Raw genomic sequence first — 17,674 nt, forward strand, 5'->3', positions numbered from 1 at the left:
GTGTGCATACAATATACATATTTTTTATTTCTACCTTTATTAGTGCGTTTCTATGGTGGCAGCACAATCTACAATGTGACGTATGCGATATGCGATAGTTTCTGACAGTGTTTGAATCTCAATTTACTTTTGTGTACTTCATCGCACTAAGCGAAGTAACTCTAAATTAACAATAAAGTTTTTACAAGCCATTTGCAATATTCATTATAGTGATGTTAAATGAATTTTCCATGTCTTTATTCAAATAACATTTTGGTGTGATACTTGTTAACCTGCCTTAACTTTCTATCCACGAACTTTCACTCGAATTCCTTTGAAACAAATACAAGGTAATGTCAGTTTTGTACAATAATCTTACATAGAGTATTTTCTATTAATTACTTATGTGTTATGTGAAGTATAAAGTTTTAATATTAATAGGTTATCTTAAAGAGGACGCCGAGGAGATTTTTAATGGGGTGGGGGGTATTAATTGAGAGAGATAAGAGGAGAACATAATATGCATATATACATGGTATATGAATATATACATATTTGTTCCTTACAAATGTAGTTTTATTAAATTTTTTTTTAAAGTAAAAAATTCATTGATATTTAATAGGAGAGCTAATGAGAAGCCATGCAAATTTATTTTTAAAATAATAAGTATCTTATATGTTAATTAGTTGCTTATAGTTTTATTTATATATTTTAGTATGGGTAGCAGCAGCCAACTTTATAGTTTATCCTGGGGAGAATTCAGTTCATCTTTGGCTTCAGCTGTTCAATTACTTCGTGGACATGGCGATCTCGTTGATGTAACTTTAGCCGCTGGTGGACGTAGCTTTCCTGCACATAAAATTGTATTATGTGCAGCAAGTCCATTTTTATTGGATTTATTAAAGGTAATTTACTTTTTTCTACAGAATGATTTAATTTAACCGTCAACAAATTTTTATATAGAGTACACCCTGCCAACACCCTGTGGTAATGCTAGCTGGTGTTGAAGCAGACGATTTGGAGTTGCTATTAGAATTTGTTTATCGTGGAGAAGTAAGTGTAGAGCCATCACAGTTACCTTCTCTTCTTCAAGCAGCTCATTGTTTAAGTATTCATGGTCTAACCCCTCCAACAATATTAACTGAGGTAAGATTTATATTTCATTTTTTTATGACCTAACAATATTAAAGAACAACTTACTTGTAATATTTGAAAATTTAAATATAATTATTTCATACTTAACATTGTTGATTTAGAATGGAGAAGAAGTACCAGTTTCAGCTATACCAGCGACCAATGATAGTTTTAATAAAGAAACTGCTAATTCATGTCTTCCTATAAGAAGAAGAAAGAAAAGAAGAAAATCTACATGTGGAAAGTGGCAAAGAGCAGTGGGTGCTGCTGAAGTGGAACATAAGGAAATGGAGATAGATGATTCAAGAACTAGATACCAAAAGGAGGAAGAGGCTACAAATCATAGTGATTCAGGTAATATATTTGTTCGAAAAGCATTAGTCCTAAGTAGCTTTCTGTAATATTTAAACATTATTGTCTCATGACACCAGTTTAAAGAATAGAAGACTATAAAATGTTCAATTGCTTTATGTCCGTCAAATGTTTTTCGAGTATAGCTTTTGATAAACTTCTGTTACAAAATGGAGACAAGCACAACCATCAAACGGGATGAACTGCAATAATTGGACATGTTATACTTAAACAAAATTATTTCAGAAAAAGTGAAATCAGTTCAGCCTTGCATGGCATCATTGTGTTTGTGTCTGTTAACAGCTGATCGGTCCGAGTTATTGAATCATCGAAGTTGCCATTCACCAGCATCACAGCAGGCAGAACCAGTGGTAGCAGAAAACTCACAGTTATCCCAAGAGGTATCAGATAGCGAGCCTAATCTGCATACACTTTTACCAATGCAGCAATATTCACCGCTGCATATACCTCAATTTCCTGGCTCCTTGAATGCAACCTTTTCTGGATCTCCACTAATGGGTAACTCAACTTCAACTTCAGGAGCTTCTTTAGGGCAGCTTAACTCAACAAAAATCCGAGGAGCTTCGGACTGTCCTGGTATCTGTCCTCTTTGTGGTGCAACTTTAAGACAAGCAAGAAATTTGCGTAGACATCTGCTCTCATCTTGCAAGTATAGGTTTAACAGCAGTGCTAACCAAAATTCTGCAACAGATCCTATGATGATTGAGATAAAGCCGGAAGTCGAACTTCCTGGATACACTGGGCAGTCAAACAGTTATGGAGCTGATGGAGCAAACAATTGCGAGCAAATAGTTTGTAAGCCCAGTCCGCTCCCTTCTCCTACGTTGCAAACCTCAAATGTTTCACCTCACAGTAACATTCCCTCTCCAATAGCTAGATGAAAATACATTAAAAGACTGAAAATAAAAAAATAGCTGTTATTTTTTTATAACAAACAGTGCTGTGCATATTATTGGAATAAATATTTTTTAGTAAATTTGTAAATGCTGGCGATTAATGAAGTAAGTTATTTTTAACCAAATCACATACAATATTTTTTCTTAACTTAAATTTAATAGCACATATGTTATTAATATTTTAATTAATTTGCACAGCAGATTTAAATATAAGAGAAATATAATTTTTACTTCTCAAATACAACAAAATTTTTCTTATTTTTGCAAAATTATTGTGCATAAATCAATTTGTTATTTGAAAGATTTTATTTCTTAGCATATTCGGATAATTGTTATGCTACCTGTATAGTTTATGAATTTTTAGTCTCATTATGAGAATTTTTTAAGGGTATTTTGCTTGGTAATAGCGAAGGCAAGTGCGATATTGTATTTTAATATTTAGTTATGCATATTATATTTGATGTTCTTCCATCTTAGTGTGTAAGATAACTATCGACTATTTTTATTTTTTATGGAATAGCGATTTTTATGTTTTATTTAAACATAAATGCTACATTTGTAAAATAACAGTTATTAAGCTTTATAATGCTATATTTAAAGATTCAAATAGACTCATATTTATTTCTGTTTCACATTTATTTAATGGGTATATACAATATTTTTAGTATTTATGTGAATATAATTAGTAATAATATTGATAAGAGAAAAGATTTTACTTCCAATGCTTAATTTGATCATAACATTTATATTATTGGAAAATAGGGTAAGCATTACATGTAAATTACATCATCCATTTTGCATATGTAAATAAAAAAACATTTTATTGTATATGAAACTCTTATTTGATATAATCCTAGGTTATGCTGAGGGTTAATCCAGATTTGAGCATTTTTGCGTGCATGAACGCTATTCGTGCGTCAATACTTTAGTATTCTGTTACCTTTTATGCACAAAAGATTTATACAAACTAGGGAATTAGAGCACGAATGGCCTTCGTACGAGTACAATTACTTTAATCTGGATCTACCCTAATGAATTTAGTAATTTTGTGACAAGATTAATGAAAATAAATATTGACAGTAGAATATTAAATGAAAATAGGAAAATTATAATCATTAAATTGTTAAATATAAAATCATATATATAAATTCTTTTTTTGAGTGTATATTTTTCCAAAATTTTAGGGGAGGGCCAATCCAAAGGAAGAACTGTATCTGATCAACCAACGACGTGTCCATTATGTGGTGCAATTTTACGTCAATCCCGGAACTTAAGGAGACACTTGGAGCTATTACATTTTGGATCAAGCAATAAATCCATTTACAGGAAAATAGAAAGACATTCTGATTTATCAAATTATCGATTATTAAAAAGAGCTGCTGAGGTCAGCCTACTAAGATCATCCGAAAATGTTTCTGGTTTATTATGTAATACGAATTCTTCTACGTCAAATTCTAGTATTCCAGGTGAATAAAATGCTTGTAATAATTAGAACAAAGTTTATGATTGTTTTAGTATTATTTGTACGGACCATTGTATCTAAAATTCATTAGACTCTGTTATGCGATATAAGGAATTGTGCGCTTTAATTAGCTTCTCGCACAACATATAGTAAAATTATACATTATTTAACTTTTTAACATGTTACTTAGGAAAATTACCAAGTACAATGCTGGGATGCAATAATCAGAGTCACCCAGGGATATTGGCTGCCAGTAATGCTTCAATATCGATGGGCCCACCAAATAATGGAATATATTCGGAAAATATGATAAACTGTTTGTTACCACCGCTACCATCTGTAAATTTAACAGCGCACAACGCTTTTCGACACGATGATTTCTTACGTGCTGGAGTCTATCAGGATGCATTCAAACAAATGAGGCACGAACGCTCGGACCTTGTATAAATTGATTCAATTTATAAAGAATATAGTTACACTGTTAATTTAGGGGAAAAAGTTAGCAATTTCCGAAGAGGTGCAAATTTGGAATGCACGAGACCAGACCGATACCCGAGCCGTAGGCGAGGGATATTAATGTAGCAGAGTGCATTCAAACTTTGTACTTTGTCGAAATTGATCTCTCCCCGCGGTTAACATACTGTTTTTCATAATAAGCGAGGAGAAGTACAGTCTTCCACACATATTTCGGTGGGATGAAAATAATTTACTCCTCCCCTCCCCCTCCCCCGCTCAATATTTCCTCCAATTGGACTACTTTTCGCTCCGCTGGAATTACTTTCCCCCCATTTGTCGACAAAACGTCATTTTCATTCCTCAAAATAGGCATGAAAAGCTGTACTTTTACTTAATGTGTTATCAAAATAATCTTATAAATAGTCTTCAATATTTCACTTTGAAAGTAGCTCAGCTATTCGATTAAGATTGGAAAATTTGAGGAAGATGTAAATTTAAAGGGTTCGACAATTTAACAATTTTTAAAAAATAATTTTTTTTTTATTTAAAATATACTTTACGGATCACAAAATTAATAGTTTAAAAATTATTTTATGAAAAAACGTTTAAGTACTTTCGATTCGCACACAGCGTATATTCTAGCATATACTCTAATCAAATATATACAACATATATCGTAAAACTTTAAAGAGAAGTGGAATAAAACTTCGATCGGCTTGGTAATTTAAATATATTTTTAGAGCTATTATCTATAGAACTACGTTGGATTATTTCATTATGTTGCATAGTTTTCATGTTATAAATATTAATTGAGTACTTTTTCATTAAATTTTTCGACATTTTTTTATCCACAATGTGCATTATTTCAACAGAAATCAAAATTTCAAAAAGATATATGTATATATGGAAAATGTCGCTTTAAGAATGACAAACTTGACCGATAGATAGTGCTAATGATGTGCATGTGTACCACATATTGCCACATGGCATTGTATAGTTACACTATATGCCGGGCTTGTTGGACAGTCGAGCTACTTAATTCAGGTACACAAATACATATAGTTGTATTTTTAGTATATTAATAGACGTAAAGATTATTATTATTAAATTTAACTTTATTCATCCATAAAATGAATAGAATATATTGGACAATGTTTCAATTATTTCAATACATTCACACATTTAAACACTGAAACTGGTAATATTTACAAATTTGTTATATTGTATGATAAAAATAAGACGTAATAAAAGTTTAAATTTGCTGATATAAAATTATGCAGTTTTTTCTTATAATAAATATATAAAAGAATGTATAATTGATGAGTGTATTTGTATTTTATATAACCAAATTAAATTCTTCTGAATGATAATCAGCTCGACCTATGGCGAAGGGCCAATTTCTTCGGGAAATTTTATCGAGCTCCCCTCGCAACATATTTAATAAATCATCGAGATATCGCACTTCGTGAATATCTTCATGCAATCTGCTAGCATCTAATCTCAGATTTGCCAGTTTTTCTTCTTCGGACTAAAAAATCAATGAATTTCTCCTTTAAGATTATGTTCTGCAAACAAATCAAGTTGTTAAGTTTAAATTAAAGGCTTTACCTGAAAGTCCTTACGGAGAGCACAGATATCCTTGTGTATATCTTTACTGGTATTTTGGAGTTGCTGAATTTTTTCACGTAGCTGTTGAACCATGAGAAGCTCGGTATGGTTCGATGTGGCTGGGGTATACCCATCCGTTTCTATCGCTAGCGCCAGTCGAGTCAACTGATTGTGAGGAGAGATTTTTCCAACGAAGCGATCATCTTCCAGAAGTACCGTAGCTATTCTAGGATCACGTTCCAATCCTCTCAGGATAAATTCAACTGGATCGATACCCGCGTTCTTCGTGTATATAAAACAAATAGTGTGCAACACTATAATAATTGAAGAAGACATAACGTACGTAATATCGTTCAAGAGCTATTGATTTGGATGTCTACTTTTGTTCATTTTAAATTTAAACACGTTTGTCCAAAATAGTAAATGTATGACTGTATGATTGCCTTGAGATGAATATTCGGGTCGATGCAAAATAAAATATAAATGAAATACTGCAACAGTCAACCTGTAACTAACAAAGTCGGCATGGTGTGCATGGCTGCGACAATTCCAGCTTACATATATTGACTCAAATTTATAAGTCTTCTTACTTTTGCTACCAATTAACATGCCAGGCATACGATTGATCATAGTATTTTACGCTACATAGCGATAGGGAAATGTATACCCACCATCCCACTTTCTCTAACTTCCACAAAGACTTGTTTATGCACTTCACATCTAATAATTCAATAATAATAACGATATAAAAAAGTGAATCGTATCTTAAAATTGTTATCTTGATTACATTTTACAATCAGAAATTTACAACACATCCAATCCATATGATCTTTAACTAGAATCGACTGAAGCACGTCTGAATTCTATCATCTTTCGGGTGGCAAAAATCAGTGCAATAGACGTAATATTTAATCATCATTTGACGACTTTGTGTTGTATAGGATGAAATATGAAATATAAAGATATTATTTAGAATATTTCAGAATTAATAATAAAAATAAAATTGTAATTATGACATTGTTTTGTGGTAGTAAGATAGCTTGACCACATATGTTTGTTGTTATATACTGATAAATTAGCATGTCGGTATAGTTATAAAGGTTAAGAAACTTTAGAATCATCGCGCTTGATGTTATGATTGAGATAGTAAGATGATTGGGACAAATGATTAAACTGCTGTTAGAAAATTAGAAATGAGAAGGAGGAAGAGGCTATTTGATGGACGACAAAACTTTCGGCACTGTACATGTATGAAAGAACTGACATGTGCTCTGAAGGTTGACGATAATGGTGAAGAAAAAGACTCTAATGAAGGAGAAGAAAGAACGGAGCAGTCCACAGGCGAGAGCTCAATCATGAATGTTAGAAGCTTTATAGATTATAATTGAAATTGAGAATAAACGTATTTTTGTGGAAATCTATCATTGATCTATCCTACACTATCGGATGACGTAAGTCTTTTAAATACAAAGCGTATATATATAATCGCAAAATTTCCCTAATACCACTCAACTTTTAAAGACGTTTCACAGTAATATTGAGGCGAAAAGTCTTTACAAGTTACTGTGTTGTTACATCCATTTCCAAAGTGTAATTTAACAAAAGAGTAAATAAAATTGATAACATAGAGTGTATAATAAGAGCAATAAACCATTTCTATATTTTTTAGCCAGTATCTGAAAGAGATTCTTTTCACACACAATATCTAAAACATTTTACAAGCTATAATTTTTTGGCTATAACAGCTTATATGCAAATGGATGCCTGGTATAGTCTTTGCGTGTTAAGATACTATTGTATTTAATTGAAGCTAAGTGTTGAATATTATACGCGTACTTTGTAGAGATTCCGATGATTCCTAGAGCTCGGTGAATCTTCGTAGCGCGAAATGGAGTTAATGTGCGTGTCGCTGTGATCCTCGAGGCTCCAGTCGTTGCTCTGGATACCAGAAGAGTCCTCGAGGGAAGAATGGCCCGTCATCGACTTCTCATAGCTGAGTTCGTAACTGGATACGCTCCTTGGTAATTCCGGACTGAAAGACTTGAATGCTATTTCCTCCGTGTGCTTGTTGGCGGAGCTCGTTCTAGAACCAGAAATGCTCCTCCGTCGTCTGGTCTCCGCTGCCAGCCTTCGACATTCCGGTACGTCAGGATTTAGCAATGCCTTTAACTGCGATGCTCCTAATACATGTTCGCGAAAAATCAACGGGACAGAAATCATGCAATTTTTCACATTTTCACATATAAAACTTGTGATTTTCTTTCAACAATTTAGGGATGAATCGTGCGAGCATTTGGAGCAACTTTGATACGAGAGTATAATATACATGGAAATTAACAAATATCAACAGGAAGGTTTCTGGAGTTGCTCAATTTATAATTGATACGTTATTGAAACGTTATGCACATATTGTATGTGTTATTAGAGCATATAGAGATAACTAGGGTGATATTTGCATCCAGCAGAGTATATTAAGCTACAATGCTGCGCTGTATAATACGTACCCTGTAGTTTATCAAGAATAAAGCAAAGAGGAGAAAAGTGGAATAGAAAAATTTCTCAGTTATTTTGTCGGAAGTGTTTGAGACTTTAAAGTGATTTACGTATGAATCGTGAGCTAATTGGAAAAACATTTGACACGAAGGTGGGTTAGTAGGTGCAACCAATAGGTGGGGTGATATATTTTGTCGCAGTTAGCCTCGGTAACCTTGGCTGTGCGGAATCTGGAGTATCCTGTTGCATCTCGAAAGAGAATCGTACGTGGATCGCTCGAGGGGATAAGAAAGTAGCTCATGCGTACCGACTTGCTTCGAGTCGATGAGATAGTTAAGCCGCCGCCGGCAGCGACGTGCCTTTCGCGAACTTTCGTTATCTCCCAATCCTGAAGAAAACGACATATAGGAAGTAGCCGATATGCTGCTACTGCTGCTGTACTCGTAAAAACGGGCTAACCTTTCCTTGCCAACACTTATATTTTCGCTCTTCCCAAATTTCCCTTCGCAGCTTGAATAAACGTTCTTCTCTGTTTTCACATTATTTTCCTGAAACACAATAAAATATATTCCCCGTTTATTTCTAACCTGCAGTCGAGCCTACGAAATATAACTACACCTTATCATTGTTCGCTTCACAGCTTAGAATGGACAAATCAATTTTTTCAGCATCAGAACTCTCTTGCTCCGTGTTGGATGAATTTTCATTCAAATCATAAGACTGGTTCTCCTCCGAGTCCTTGTGCTGGAAGTTGATCGATGCCGAAGAGCTCGGGGAAAATCCAGATCGTAGGTAACCAGAGATATTGTGCCCTGGAAATCTTTCCTTTTCACCATCGCTCAACCACCAGCCAAATTCATCCCCCACTACTCCAGATGAATTTATTCTCGGATTTCCTACACTCTCCTTCAAAGAAAACATTTTCCTTCACTCTTCCGCACCACTTTCAGATTTTTCTCTTCCCGATTTAAATCCCGACCTCTAATGGAATCACCTGTAAAATATAGATGGGACTGTTGAAATATTTTCCGGATTTATTTTAAACGCGAGACACGTATGCATTTTTTCATTATTATCTATTTTATTCTCTTTTAGGTGGATCCAATAATGACTACTGATGGCATGCGACTCGCACGAAGTGGATGCTCGAGGCCGAGCTTTCTCGCACGCACTTGCTCGGTTTCATTGAATTCGTTCAAATGAAATTAGTGAGAGAAATATGAGTTTTTAAGATTATTGTTGATTTTAATTATCATTAAAACATTTCCAATTGTCATCACTGGTAGTATATGTAATTTATGTGTAATGCGGGTATTCTCAGAAACGAGCTTTCTCCGCGCGCACTTGCTCGCTTTCATTGAATTCATTCAAACGAAATTAGCGAGGCACGTGTGGTCTCTTAAGATTACTATTAATTTTAACTCTCATTTCAGCAGCTCGAACAGCCACTATCGATAAGGTACGACTTATAAAGCGAATGGTCGGGGAGTTTCTCATACGCACTTGCTCGGCTTCGTCGAAACAATGAGCTTAGTGGTTTCCGCGCTATAAAATAGGTGAATCTCTCTGTGGCCTTAGATTTTTATTCACTCTTGACATAAGAAGCTCTTGAAACAAAAAATTATCATAATACTTATATAATTATGTAATAATCCCAAAGTGTTTTTTTAAATAAACTTGCAACACTTTAGTTAAAATATCACACAAATCAAAATTTTATTTTAAAATAAAAAAATTTTCAAAAGATTATCGTTCAAGCTCATTTTGCTTATTGTGATCCAAGACAAGTTTGCACACCTTAAATTCTCCGTTCTAAATCCAACTTTGGAAAACATGTCTAAACAAACTAATTTTAATTATAAAGAGGAACAAATTTTATCTTGGCTTTACAATTATTTTTTTCATCCATCTGTCGCTCAGAATCACCTCTTTCAAAATGTAAGTAAAAGAAGGGTCCAATAACACATCAGCTTATAACTGCCTTCCTTTTTTTTATACAATTGAGTATAAAGACGATAATTTATTATAATCTCCAGTCAAAAATAATTCTTTCTTTCAAAAAATATAAACGTTAATGTAGCCAAGATAATATTTCTTAGTCCATCTATATCAAAAGTTGCTTTAATAAAATTTGCCAACATTTCGATTAAACGATTTAAAAAATTTCAATGAGCTTACAGGGAAGTGTTAATTCGAATACATAAATCGTCCAAAATTAAAAAAATCTGATTCCATAGACAATGAAAGCAGCTTTAACACAATGTGCCACTCGAGCTCTCTTAAAAAAAAAGCCAAACTAATAATTTCTTGAATTTGATTTTAATTAAAGTCGAGTGAACAGCTAGATCTTTATCGACTGATTCAATTAATTTACACCCTATGCTTCTCAATATTTCTCGAGTAGAAAACAAAATTTTACTGTCAAAAGTTAAAAACAAAAATATTGTCCAAGGTCATTTTACATAAACTTATTTTCTGCTAAACTTTTATAGAAACAGCACTAATCATTTTGTGAGGCAAACACTCATGCAATTACAGTTTCATTGTTTTGTACGTATATAAACAGTTGTGTATTGTAAACTACTTCGTGGGTCATCTTCTTGCACGCGAAAAAGGTAATTGCACGACGTTTAGCAATTCTTCAAATATCGCTATGTGACCGGACGTTCGGTCAACGCCACACTGTGCGACTATTTATCTATCTCTTTGAGGATTGGTTGTCATGACAACACTAATTTAATAATATTCTTCATGCTGATTTCTCGTTCACGTTCCAGTAACCACATGTAATGGTTAAATGGAAAGCAAGTCGAGGTTTTATTGCGGTTCTACTCGACACTACGGATAAAAGTTGTTTCTTCATTTTTGTAATTTCGTATAAGTAATCTATTTATTTACTTTACTCGGTAATTCAAGAATATTAGTAGCGCCGCACGCGTATTTACAACGTTAATTTATTATTATCATTCAGCATGTATAAATGTCTATCTTACGACCTGTCAAATAAGTTTACTTCGTGTATATAGAGAATTTAAACTGTTATTGCACACACACAAAAACAACTGTTTTATACGTAGTTTTACTACATAACATCTCACAATGCTTTTTATAAGAGTGCACGTCGATTAAGCTGAATGGTTTATAGTAGGTAAATAGGTTTTATTAACAAAACGTTTAACTGATTCACACAATATTAATATTATCATTCAGGATAAGCTAGTAAACACATAACGTTTGTCAAGTATTTTTTTAGTCGTGAAGAATGTTATTCAAATTGTTATTGCACAAAAATAGTTATTTTATCAATAAAGATTTACTACATTTAATTACATAATGCTTTCGCTGACTGTATTAAAAAAATGTTCTTTTCGCTTATAAAGAAGTTTAACGAAAAGATATTATAACTCATTTATAATATTAAATAATTAATTATTATTTAGGCTATATATGTAAATTTATAGCATCTGTCAAGAGCACGTTACAATTCGTGAAGAATATATTGAAACTATCGTTGCACAAAAACACTTATATTACAGATAGCTTTATTAACTAAAATCTCACCAAGATATTATTACAGAACACGCTAATGTTTCTTCTTCACTGGTAAAAAGAGTTTATGAAAAATTGTTTATACACAAACTGGAATTTATTTTTTTTAAGAGGAATTGGTAATATTAGCCACACTTAATACACTTCATCACTAGTATAGGAATACAGAGAAAGTTGGATACGTGTTGACACTTCTGTAAACAGAGGAGGAAAGGGCAGGAAAGGATAGAGTGATGTCTATTTACTTCTGAGTCAGGTTGTCGACTAGTAAGAATATCTTTACTGAGTAAAAAGGAGGCAAAGCTTTACTCAGCGATAACTCCCTGACCTTCTTCCCCAAATAGCAGCAATTTTATATCCATATGTTATACAAACTGCAATCATTTATAAAAATCTATCATTTCAATCTATTTTATTTTCACATACATATTCATATTATATATCATCTACTCTTATAATAAATAATTGCAATTTAATAATTGCTCTAATACCTAAAGAATCGGTTTAAAATTCAGAAGAGCTACGAACAAATTTGGACTTTTATATTATGTTGTTTATGATCGCTATCATCAATTTTGTAAATAAGTTTATTAAATTTATTTGTCACAATGTCACTTTAAATTTTACAAACAAATGACGAAAAATTGATTTCGAGCAATTACGAACTATGACCCACGTGTTAAAGAATATCTCTGGTTTATATAAAATAATTAATCTGTTTACGCACACCCCAAAATAACTTGTTAATTAATTCAAAATTTTCTGGGAATGAATTACTAAACTTTTAAATGCGTTAAAAAAAATTGTGTTATTATTTTACCATATATATATAGTATTTGTAATATATGAAACGTAAAAATTAAATCAGTGCTATACTGACAATATAATATGATTCCTCCATTGCTCGTTATGAATAGTTTTTCATCAAATATATCAGATATCACGTTACCAATAGTGTGGTAATTATTTTTCATGAAGTTTTAAAAATTTAAAGGCAATATGATTCTACTTGGAGAATTATTAACGAAATTATTTGTTATATAATATTATATAATTGACATTACTGAATAACCTGTAAGAAAATGGGAGAAATGGAAAATTGTAAAGCCTTTCAAACCTTGATTAATTATTTAAAAGTTTTATACAAGGACTGCCAGTTTAAAATGTCTCACAACATAATTGTAAAAAGATATGATCTCCATAACTGTAAAAGATATTACATTTTTGCATAAGACCTTTTTTCGAAGCCTTTTTCTATTTTTAATTAAAAAAGGTCTTATAAAAACATGGCTAATTCTATATATATATATATATATATGTACGATAGCTTCAGAAATACACGTCTCCTGCACCTGTACCTTTAAGTGTATTATAGCCGATGGACTCTATATAATTGAAACTATTTAAAATGAATTGGCGTTGCAACATAAATTAAGCAGCGCTATCTTTAGAAGGCGCGTCGATACTTTATCGGTGCAAGATCAATCATTGAAAGTGCCTGTTGATTTTCTTTCTTTCAAGAAGTCAGCTTGTGGTCTAGGTGTACAGTTTGTTATATTATATCCTGAGCTATGGATATTGCTATGTATTCGAGACTTCTCGCTGATTTTCATTTTTTTCAAGAGATTTTTACGTCCGAAGTTCAGCAGTCTCGTCGAGAAAATAGTTTCGGGATAAGTGTACGAAATCTCGGTATAATTTCGTTGAAATATTCATGACCCTGACGTAATATGGCCTCCATCGCTGAAAAAACTGTCATTATCGATGATAGTGTTATCGAGCGCAAAAGAAATCTGCAGCATAGGTGACGCGCTGAATTCACTATTTTTCTCTTATCAATTCTCAAAGCAGGCAGTTGTTATATACAAGTTGAGTCACTCAACACGTCGTATTATAAAAAATAATTTTCTTTGATTTTTGGTAAAATAAAAAATATGCGGTGTGATAAAAATAGCTTCATAGGAAATTAATCTAAAAACAGTCAATAGATTACGATAGCTTCATGTAGTCAAAGGATTGGAGTTTCCTCCAAACTTTTTACGAATAAATATTGTGGATAATATTTTGCAAACGCGGTACGTATATGTAAGATCGGCCAGTTGAAACGCCGCAGATTATAAATGTAGGTAGACGTGAATATTTATAACCATAATAGTTATCCAAATTTCGCATAAGAAGTTTTAAATGCAAATGGTGGGCAATTTGAAGATAGAAAAGGTCTTATCCAAATTTTTAAAATCTCTTATAGTTACGAGGATACGCGTCTTTTTGCAACCACACGCTCTGGAGCGTTTTAACTGGAAGAACCTGCAGTATCCATATATGTATATTTTTTAATCATTAATAAATGTTTTTACTACTTATAAAAGTCAATATTACAACTTGGCGCGAGGTTCTGCTCAGTCCTTTTTCTATATAACTGTGAGGGTTGAAAGAACGATTGGAGAGTAGGAAGAAAAGAAAAATTGATTGTAAGAGAGTAGATTTGAAATTGGGTGACAGTGGCGACGCGAGGAATTTTACGCATGCGCAAGATGGCGGTTATTGGTAATGGCGGGAAAGGTTGTAGACTTGTAGAGTAGTAGAGCAGTCAGCAGAGTAAAGGAGAGCGCGAGTTGGTTGGAGAATGGGGTGGATTCGGCGATGGCGCGAGGCGTGAGGTGTGAGAGGTTTGGCGGGGTTTGGTTTGGCGGTGGATCGATAGGACGCACGCACGAGAGTGCGCGAACACGGTCATCGGCTGCTTGGCCTTCCACGAGTTTCACCGACGGTGAGGCGAGTATTCTTGATGTCAATAGCGTACGTGCGTTCGAGTGACGAGCATCAATCACGATAGCTCGACGAAAGCCGGTACCTTCACGCACTCCGTTTCCGTTTCCGGCTCGGCTCTCCTTGGTGTTCCATCACCCCTTTTCCAGAAAGGTGCTTGAATTCAGTCCCTAACCTCAACGCGAGCGTACCATTCGCTCTATGCCTTTCGGCTTCTTCCCTCTCCCGCGAGTGTCTTTTGAGGTTATGTCTGGAGGTTTCAGTAAAAGCTGGAATGCTGGCGGAAAGCCTCGCTAAGGATAATGTCCGTGATAAAGAAAGGCTCGCCCTGGTGCAGGCCATCGCCAGGGTCGAGCATGAATTTCTTGCTTTTGGCCATTGTTCTTGTCGCCGGTTTGCTGCCGGGGGGCGCCGTCGGAGAGAAGAGCAAAAGATGTGAGTAATTATATTCTCTTTATTAACATTTATCCTTTCTTCTTTAGCCCTTTATGCAGAATGCACAAGTTTAAGCTTTCTTTGGATAGCTACAGCGACAAAGTAAATCGATAAAACGAATGTTCCTGGTCATATAACACTACTCGAGTACTTAAAGTACAAACATGTCGTAAAAATTTGCATGATTTATTCTCAGAATGCTCTTTTTTAACAGAAATAACAATTTAACAAATATAATAACATCCGTGTCTTTAAGAGATAACTTGTTCTATCGTAATAAATAATATGCTATATTCATTCTTGACTGTATTTTTACATTGCTGCATTAAAAGTTTATATAACGAAAATCATTTTTCCGTGAATGTCAGTATTATCTTAAAGGAAAGTTAGCAAAGAGTATTTATTGTGTTAAAAAAATATTTCAGACTAATCTGCGTGTCCACTTAAAGTGGTTGTAGTAGACTCGAAAGTAACTGTTTTTCTCCTTTTGTTCTTACCAAGCATTTTACCGTTTTACTAATGCTTGTAGCTCTGTTTTGTCATTCTCTATCATTTCTTTCCACGTCGGTTTATTCGGACTCTCTCTCTCTGTTTTTGTTAAACCTCCTTCTATCCTACTGCAAGGGATGTTTTCCTTTGAGCATAATAGACATTTCCATTATTTCTTATCTTTTTCCCGTTTGTCTTTCAACATTTATAAGCATGCAACTCTTATCTACTGTTCATGATTCTTTCTTTTCTTTCAGTTAAGCTGAGTTATTTTTATTCCAGATTTAAATGTGAACTTCTATAAATAAACAAGTATCTAATGTTTTTTTTTATTTCACCTTATTTCACTTAGTTCTTTCCTCGTTCCTCTTTTAAATATAAGTTTCGCAATATTACAGACAAGGTATGTGAGATTCACGAGAAGTAACCAAATAAATGTAATAGAAATAGTAAATTGGAAATGAGTTCTTCAATCCTAAAAGTATTAAACATGTAGTACATTAACACACAAATATATTAAACACACTTATTTATACACCTATAGTGTTAGCATTAGAAATAAGTTTCGAAAAAGAAATTGAAAGTAATATCTGCATAATGAAATATTTTTCAGTATATACGATTAACGATAGTTACCTGCATATATTCACGAAATATATGAGAAGCATTTCTTTTCACATGACAAAAATAATAGTGTTAAATTATAATTAAATGTATTTCAACAGTTATATCCTAATAGAATGTATGTAAATTCTCCAGCAGTAGAATTACCAGAAAAATATCCTCAATGTAAAATGTAGAGAACAATTCGTAAAGCTATACTTAATCAAGATAAATATTTATATTTAGAAAAACTGTTATAAAAATTTTTTTTTCTCAATCAATAGTTTAACGGTTTTGTAGAAAAAAGGGAATATATATGTGGAAATATTATACGTTCGCTTTAAGATTATGTTGAGGCAGCCCCCCAAGAGAGACCCCGGATTTAACGACTCGAAAGGTTGAAGCCACGATAAGTAAATTTAGTACACCATTTGAAGTGCTTTGAAACGACCGAAACAGCGTAAGTTTTGATTCTGCCACACGATTACACTGCTGTTTTGAGACTATCCAGTGGCAATTAGCAGACGCTTCTAACCTTTAACTATGACTTTTATGAGTATTATAAAGTGCCCTCGATCGAACATTGTAGGCAGGAAGACCGCTGGTTCCGAGGCTTTGCACAAACTGCAGGTAAATATTTTTCTAGGATTATGTGCGTTTGTCTCTTTTTGTCCAGTATATATTCATGCGTCTGGCGACCTTCGATGTCACATTTTCGTTAGCTCAGTGTGAAATTATGGTGGCGTAACAACCGCGTTCGGGAAACGAGCAGGCCGCGATGCGAAAATTGCGGTAATCACGGCAAAGTTACCGGAACAACGTTAATTGTTTGTAGCATGGGGATTGCTACGCCCCTGCAGCTCGTACACGACGAACGCGGCTTGGCCCGATAAACGAAGCTAATTACGACAGTCAAATTAGTCTGTTCCTATATAGATTCTTTCGTAAGCATCGATTCTCTCGTTATATTTTTTATACAAACGACCCAGAGACTCCTTCGGATGGTAACCGATCGAGCTTTACGCCGCCGAGCTTCAAGAAATTAATTAATGTATACCGTTATTCAACTTGGATTGTGTGACTGTGTTCGAGATTTGGTCCGTGCTAAGCCGAACGCGTCAGGGTAATAGATTTTATGGGGAAAACTATTATAAAAATGTATCCTTACCGATAATCTATTCGCTTGCATAATATTATGATAACACTGTACGATCATCTTTTCCTCCCCCCCCCCCCCCCCCAAATCAATCACGAATTCTGTGCTGCGCTCGATCTATTACCTATACCTGTAGAAATCCACTCGAGCTGCTAGGAGTCGGAATTTGTTGAATTTCAAGTGGAAAGGGAGGGAGGGAGCACTGAAAGTTTTCTGCTTCTAGAATAAATCGACAAGAAGTGTTCTGCCGTTCTGCCGTTCTGCCCCACTTTG

The 17,674-nt window shown here is 33.8% G+C and overlaps 3 protein-coding genes across 6 annotated transcripts in view; 2 read left to right on the forward strand and 1 right to left on the reverse strand.

The window, feature by feature from the left end:
• Window positions 1-90: 90 nt before the first annotated feature.
• Window positions 91-4,296, forward strand: LOC136785992 (transcription activator GAGA-like). 2 transcript variants are annotated; one of them, XM_066747399.1, is made up of 6 exons: window positions 91-329; window positions 695-884; window positions 943-1,125; window positions 1,236-1,467; window positions 3,566-3,847; window positions 4,034-4,296. In XM_066747399.1, exons 2-6 carry the CDS (start codon window positions 696-698, stop codon window positions 4,288-4,290), a joined length of 1,143 nt encoding a protein of 380 aa, XP_066603496.1. In that variant the 5' UTR covers window positions 91-329; window position 695; the 3' UTR covers window positions 4,291-4,296. The 2 variants fall into 2 exon arrangements, with proteins under 2 accessions (XP_066603496.1, XP_066603495.1); XM_066747398.1 differs by lacking the exons at window positions 3,566-3,847; window positions 4,034-4,296 and adding an exon at window positions 1,768-3,509.
• Window positions 4,297-5,609: 1,313 nt separating this feature from the next.
• LOC136785991 (uncharacterized) lies at window positions 5,610-12,168 on the reverse strand. Of its 3 annotated transcripts, none has more exons than XM_066747396.1 (7): window positions 11,962-12,168; window positions 9,904-10,007; window positions 9,019-9,394; window positions 8,708-8,948; window positions 7,744-8,087; window positions 5,908-6,189; window positions 5,610-5,827 (listed from the first exon to the last, which is right to left on the reverse strand). In XM_066747396.1, exons 3-7 carry the CDS (start codon window positions 9,319-9,321, stop codon window positions 5,636-5,638), a joined length of 1,362 nt encoding a protein of 453 aa, XP_066603493.1. In that variant the 5' UTR covers window positions 9,322-9,394; window positions 9,904-10,007; window positions 11,962-12,168; the 3' UTR covers window positions 5,610-5,635. The 3 variants fall into 3 exon arrangements, with proteins under 3 accessions (XP_066603493.1, XP_066603494.1, XP_066603492.1); XM_066747397.1 differs by lacking the exon at window positions 11,962-12,168 and adding an exon at window positions 10,198-10,288; XM_066747395.1 differs by lacking the exon at window positions 9,904-10,007.
• Window positions 12,169-14,555: 2,387 nt separating this feature from the next.
• The window catches only part of LOC136784706 (uncharacterized), a 116,671-nt gene continuing 113,552 nt past the window's right edge, over window positions 14,556-17,674 (forward strand). Inside the window, exon 1 of the mRNA XM_066745569.1 lies at window positions 14,556-15,153. Coding sequence (XP_066601666.1) covers window positions 15,021-15,153 — 133 coding nt within the window. The 5' untranslated portion in view covers window positions 14,556-15,020. The remainder of the gene's footprint in view (window positions 15,154-17,674) is intronic.

Source organism: Prorops nasuta, unplaced genomic scaffold (assembly GCF_024137725.1).
Source record: "Prorops nasuta isolate Cenicafe-Biocafe unplaced genomic scaffold, Cenicafe_Pnas_1.2 PNAS00003, whole genome shotgun sequence".
NCBI lineage: Eukaryota > Metazoa > Arthropoda > Insecta > Hymenoptera > Bethylidae > Prorops > Prorops nasuta.